Source organism: Cucurbita maxima, unplaced genomic scaffold, assembly GCF_002738345.1.
Source record: "Cucurbita maxima cultivar Rimu unplaced genomic scaffold, Cmax_1.0 Cma_Scf00008, whole genome shotgun sequence".
Lineage (NCBI taxonomy): Eukaryota > Viridiplantae > Streptophyta > Magnoliopsida > Cucurbitales > Cucurbitaceae > Cucurbita > Cucurbita maxima.
The window spans coordinates 1867977-1873984 of NW_019272024.1; the positions used below are offsets into that span (position 1 = coordinate 1867977).

A 6008-nucleotide genomic window follows, 5' to 3' on the forward strand; every position below is an offset into this window, starting at 1 on the left:
AAAAAAAAAAAAAAAAAAAAAAACTTTTTGATAATATCAAATTCATTCTCAAATTTTTTTTTTTTAATATTTTTTATGGTCTATATAATATTTTATTCATTTCAACAAATCAATTTAAAATTTTAAATAATCATGTGAAAAAGAAGTTTGATATTTAAAATGATAAAAACAAAGAAAGTGTTATTTTAAAAGATATTTATCAATTTATCATCATACTCAGACGTATCACGACATTTTAAAATTAATATTTCTTTTATCTCAATTTTCCAACTATAATTTTCACCTCTATTACAAAGAACACTTGAATTTCTACCCAAAACCTAAAAATAAAAATTTATGATGGAACTAATAATTATAGGTTTAATTTTTAAAAATCAAATATTTTATTGAAAAAAATAAAATCCATCCTAAAAATATAAGAAAATAAGCACTATACACATCCAAGGACAAAGAGCTCATTCATACATTGAAGCATATTATAACCAGAACAACTCAAAACCTGTTCAATAAATTACAAGACATGGTGGATTGATTCTCTGTAAATCATATTTACATCCTTGAGATCAATGTAAGAAAAATGAATAAAGATAAAGCATTTATAAGTCAAATATAAAATATCACTTTAGCCTCAATCACCTCAGAAGTGGTTGCAAAATCCTGGGGACATTTGTTGAGGCCCTATTGAACTTTTACGGTCTTTTAAAGGGCTCGAGTCTCGACTCCTTGAACGACCAAAAGTCTTGAATGACTGATCTAACAAAATAGTTCGAAAGGTTTCCATTTTGATTTCTCACTGCCAGTTCCAAATTTGAAGTACCATTTGTATAAGTCAAAACCCTCCTCGTCCCCTCCAAGACGGTCGCGCATTTAGTTATATACAATTCAAAATATCGTGAGAAATGATAAAGTTTTCATCTGAAAGCATATAGGTACCAACCAGAATTTGTGTTATGACCATGAAGGTAACACTCTTCCATCATCACGATGATCCTGGTTATCCTTAGCCTCCAAGTCACGAACTTCATAGTAACTGTCATCAAAATCAAGTTCACTGTCAACAAATTGATCCGTATGTACTGGCTTCAAAGAATTATGAATCTTGGGAACTTTGTTCTGAGTCTTTGTTGCCCTCTTCTTTGATCTATCAAAGCTTTTGGTGGCATTGTCGTCCTCAAAATATTCATCTGCATCTTTATATTCATCTCTTCGTCTCTTTACAGAATCGTTACTGTCATTACTGTTGCTTCCATTTTTCTCTGTCCCATAGAATTCCTTGATGGTAGATTCTATGGTTTCCAGAATACGGTCTCCATACTTGCTTACCTTAGCCCTAAATCAAGGAGATTTTTTTGTCAAATGTTTTGCATTACAGAGTAAATTAAAGTTCTGTAGACATGAAGGCTGAAAACTTACTTTCCAATGCCGTTGATATCAAGTAATTCTTCTTTTGATCTGGGAACTCTTCGGCTTATTTGCTGCAATGTGGCATTTCTGGGTCGAGGGAAGAAATGTAATCAACTAATCAGCACAGCTCACAAAGAAATTGGGACATAAACAATACTAAAAGGCAAAAAAAAAAAAAAAAAAAAAAAAATCTTAACAGAACCACGATGCAGCCTATTTCAAAACGAAGGAAGAATTATATCAGATCAAACAGAGTTTACAATGCTATAGGCCATCAAGTAAAAAAAAATGTCATATGTAACGTAATCCAGTTCCATAAATGAAAAGTATTAACATAGATCATAAGAGACCAACTCTTAAAAGTATATTTATTAATCTAACAATTCTACATATTCCAGGACATTTAAGAGACTTAACTACTTTCCAGGACATTCCTTGTATTCTCCCATATGCTAATCAACCAGGATTGGAAATCTTGACCAACTTTCTCTTGTAATTACTTTTAGATAACAGTCACTAAAGTTTTCCTTTAAAAAAAAAAAATGAAACATCTTTACTGAACCTACAAACAAAGTGAAACAGAACCTACCCAAATATATGATATGCCATAACACCATCTGCAGCCTCTTTAACAAGATTAGTTCGAAGCATTCGCAAAGAAGAATATAATTTTGCCGAGAGTTGCTGCGGTAAGAAAACAAATCATTCTGTTCAGGAACAAGCCAAGTGACGAATTGTACAGCACAAATATCAAGAAACAATCAAAGTGTCGCCCAATGCTATGCAAAGTTTTTATTACTTACCACGTCAATTTCAGATTGAGGCTGTGCAGGAGTATCGGTATTGGGATATACTTTTCCAGATACCAAAGAACCTTTAGCTGGAGTCATTTCAGATTTGCTCAATTTATTGGTTTTTGCAATTGATGGAAACCTGGCAAGTGTGTCATGTGCCAGAGAAAACAAATTAGCTGTCAAGTCTCAAGTGCTATTTGGAATTAGTTCAGACCACAGTTAAAATGCTGCTGCACCAACCGAATGACTTCAACACAACAGCAAACCTATTAGGTGTGCCAAACACATTATGGTGTGTCCTCGCAAACATGGTATCCTTTCATTCTGTAGCAAACATGTATTTACAGNAATAGAAATTGCTATTGACTCACCAAAAAAAAAAAAAAAAAAAAAAAAAAAAAAAAAGCAATGTTGTTTGTTGTGCCTAATGATTTAATAAATCAATTAACATGTATAAAACAACTGAGAATATCAAATTCTAATAATACAAAGAAAGCCATACGCTTCTAGTACATCAAATCGTTATATAAGTGACATATTTTTCTAATGTAGAAGCATCACCTAATCTTCTTAACTGCAAGGCTGAAACCAATGGCATGGCTACAGTAAAATTATATAAATCATGAAACGATGCAAGATTATATCAAAGAACCAATAAATTAACTCTTATTAGAGGATATAAGTATAAGAGAATGACATCCAAAGCACAACTGAGAACTAAACAAGATGAGCCTTTCAAGAAGAGAAAAAAAAGAGATTTCAGTTTTTTCAAATAATTATAAAAATAAAAAACTAAAGTTGAAAACTATCCAGAGGGAAGTATTATAGTGCGTCAGACTCAAAACATCCGCCCAAGACCCCTTGCGCACTTGAAAATTCTCCCTTTTTTTCCCTAACCGATTAATCCCAAAAATAGCTTTCTCTTACTAAACTTACTATAAATCACTTTCTTATTCAATGAAGACTTATCCCTCCACAAACTTAACATTAGCAAGTGCATTCTTGAACGGAGACAGTAATTAGTCTACATGGAGATACTTACTGGAATTGAAACACATGAAAGTAGAGGCAAAGTTTGTAAACTCAGAAAATACTTCTTAAAGTCTTCGGCAATCTCCAAGAGCATGGCTTGACAAATTAACTAATGTAATAAACTATCATGTATACTCCCAAATTCAACGTATTACAAATGTTCAGAGCGCAAAAAACAGTCTTAAATCACTTATATATCCTGGCATTATGCCAGAAGCCATCCAGCATCTGCATATACTTCAATTGTTCTTTTGATTTTTGTACGTATACTTCAATTGTTTTCCCAAACTTAGTGAAAATAGGCTGTAAGTACTCCTGCTAAAGAGCTAACTTTTTTTTCTTTTAGAAGTGAAAAACCAATTGAGAAAGCCTTCTCCTGATCTCCTATGGTTTATCAAGTGGATCAGGACACCTTGTCATCCTCTCCTTTCGCAATTCCTTTTATTAAGGAAATCTTTCAGATTTAAAAAGAAAAAATGGAGAAGAGTAAAAAGGGTATGATAGGTAGATGACACATCAATGCCAATACTTGAACCATAGATACGACTACTGCATTCACTTATGGCTTGTAATTTGTCATACAAATTGCAGCCCAACAATGACTACTAGGAGGAAGAAAATACTTAACCTTAATGTAATTCGCTGCTCTCCATTTAAAAGACTGCAAACCTTGGATTCATTCACCTGAGGACAAATTGTAAAATCATGTACGTTTTAATATAGTAACTAGAAAATAAAAAGCGGCAAGAGAAGATTATATAAAAAGAAATACCAAAAGAAGAAAGAAGATAATAATCTTACAAACTTTTTTTTTTTTTTTTCCATTTAGTATACCGAATGAAGCAATTGGTTTAGTACCTTCAGTAAGGATGAGACAGAACCATAAATATCACTTTTCCTCACTTCTTCCACAAAAATATCCTCAATAACAAGATGATGCAATATGCGGGAAGCCTCACTTTTCAAGAGATATTTTCCAGCACCATGCAGACTCAATTTTTCGTGCCTATGTTTTTTTACCTAGATTTGTCAATGAAAGGCAATTAGAATAAATGCCAAACTTAAAAATAACAAAAAAACAAAAGTTTATATCATAACCCACAAACTGGCTCAAGGAACCCCTGTAGACTTCCAGTATATGAGCGGATGAAAATGGCTGCCTCATTGACCTCACCAAGTCAACCTTAGCACAATATACAAAATTTAACCATTACAAATCATTATATGCACTAACATAATGACGCATAATAAAGCTAGTTCAACAGAACATTTTAAAAAACAAAAAAATAAAAATAAAAAAAATAGCACCAGACCAGTTGCTTAGCAATATCAGTGACATCCTTTTCTATAAGAGTAGTGGACTTCAAACAATTATCACATGTTTTCTTGCAGTTTCCAGGATCAAACTTCTCCCCAAAATGGACAAGTTGTAGCAAACGTCGGCAATCAACATCATTTTCACAGTAACTGACCTAAAATAATCGAGTAAAGAATAAATTGATTATGATTTGATATTCTAATAATACCTTAAAACAACAAGAACAAAATATTTGTGTACCATTCGCAACAGATTTTCAGTGTTCGTCTCTAGTATTCTTCCGGTGCTGCCCGGATTGGTACGATTATATCCAGATACAAGGGGACTTTGTTCAGTGGCTCCTTGGCTAATCATATGCTTGACTCGTATCTGCATACATGTTCAAGAAGTGTTGGCAAATAATCAACCAATACTGGGATTCAACCCACTTTTCAAGAACCTATTGAATGTAATATAGCCAGATAAGTAAAACATTCATATTCACAACTTACATAATCACTGTAACTATAATACAACACACAAGATGAACGCAGACCATCTCTGCCTGCACGCCCACACTCCTATTACATTAGAAACACACAGTAAGCCAACAATCTATTTAGGAAACAAGACTTCCAATAATCGGATGGCACTACTTTTAATAAAACAAAATTGGAAAAAAAAAATCCAACAAAGGCCAATTGTGGTTTTTATGTTCTCAAGTTGTAATAAAAACATTTTGAATCAAGACTACTAACTTGGACAATACCAGCCCAATGAAGAAATATACTATTAATTACCTGATGGTAGCCTTCAATCGACTTTGGAAGAGAATGGTGAATGACAAAACGAACATCTGGCTTGTTGATACCTGAAGTATCCAAATAAGTGCATAGGTCTCAACAAATCAATACATTGACAAGCAACAATTAGTTATACCCATTCCAAAAGCCACTGTAGCGCAAATTATATTAATTTCATCTTTGCTCCATTGCTTCTGAATGAAGGAGCGTTGGGCAGGATCCATGCTACCGTGATAAAAGGCTGCTTTATGTCCACATTCCTGAAAATCAATTGATTGAATTTGGACTTACATATTTCAATCACTATTGTCAACTTCAAAAAGCACATAACAACAACACACTTCATCAAAGCGAAGTGAGGATCTATATCATTTTTTGGCTGTGTAGAAGTGTCTTTGGCAAGCTTTAAATTTAATCTATGTGTAAAAGCCAAGTATCCATAAGATTTTAGAGGAGGTTTCTTTGCAGTTCTATGATTTATTTAGCTGGAAAGGAATAGGAAAATGTTTTTAGGAAGAGAGTTTGTAGGAAGATATTTGACATTCTGTGCATTTTAAAACTTTCTTCCGTGCTTCATTTTTTTTAACAAGAAATAACATTTTTCATTAAGAAATCAAAAAAAAAAAAAAAAAAAAAAAAAAAAAAAAAAAAAAAAAAAAAAAAAAAAAAAAAAAAAAA

The 6008-nt window shown here is 32.5% G+C and overlaps 1 protein-coding gene across 2 annotated transcripts in view; it reads right to left on the minus strand.

Annotated features, from left to right (window-relative positions):
- Window positions 1-443: 443 nt before the first annotated feature.
- Window positions 444-6008, minus strand: part of LOC111483078 (ATP-dependent DNA helicase Q-like 4A) — a 13149-nt gene continuing 7584 nt past the window's right edge. The window contains exons 15-27 of one of the 2 annotated variants that reach the window (XM_023129201.1): window positions 5467-5590; window positions 5328-5398; window positions 5040-5108; window positions 4789-4917; window positions 4544-4702; window positions 4333-4413; window positions 4089-4250; window positions 3859-3914; window positions 2208-2337; window positions 1994-2088; window positions 1414-1491; window positions 938-1330; window positions 444-871 (exon numbers count right to left, since the gene is read on the minus strand). In XM_023129201.1, coding sequence (XP_022984969.1) covers window positions 949-1330; window positions 1414-1491; window positions 1994-2088; window positions 2208-2337; window positions 3859-3914; window positions 4089-4250; window positions 4333-4413; window positions 4544-4702; window positions 4789-4917; window positions 5040-5108; window positions 5328-5398; window positions 5467-5590 — 1536 coding nt within the window. In that variant the 3' untranslated portion in view covers window positions 444-871; window positions 938-948. Of the gene's footprint in view, window positions 1331-1413; window positions 1492-1993; window positions 2089-2207; window positions 2338-3858; window positions 3915-4088; window positions 4251-4332; window positions 4414-4543; window positions 4703-4788; window positions 4918-5039; window positions 5109-5327; window positions 5399-5466; window positions 5591-6008 lie in introns of both variants that reach the window. The other variant, XM_023129200.1, reaches the window with a different exon arrangement.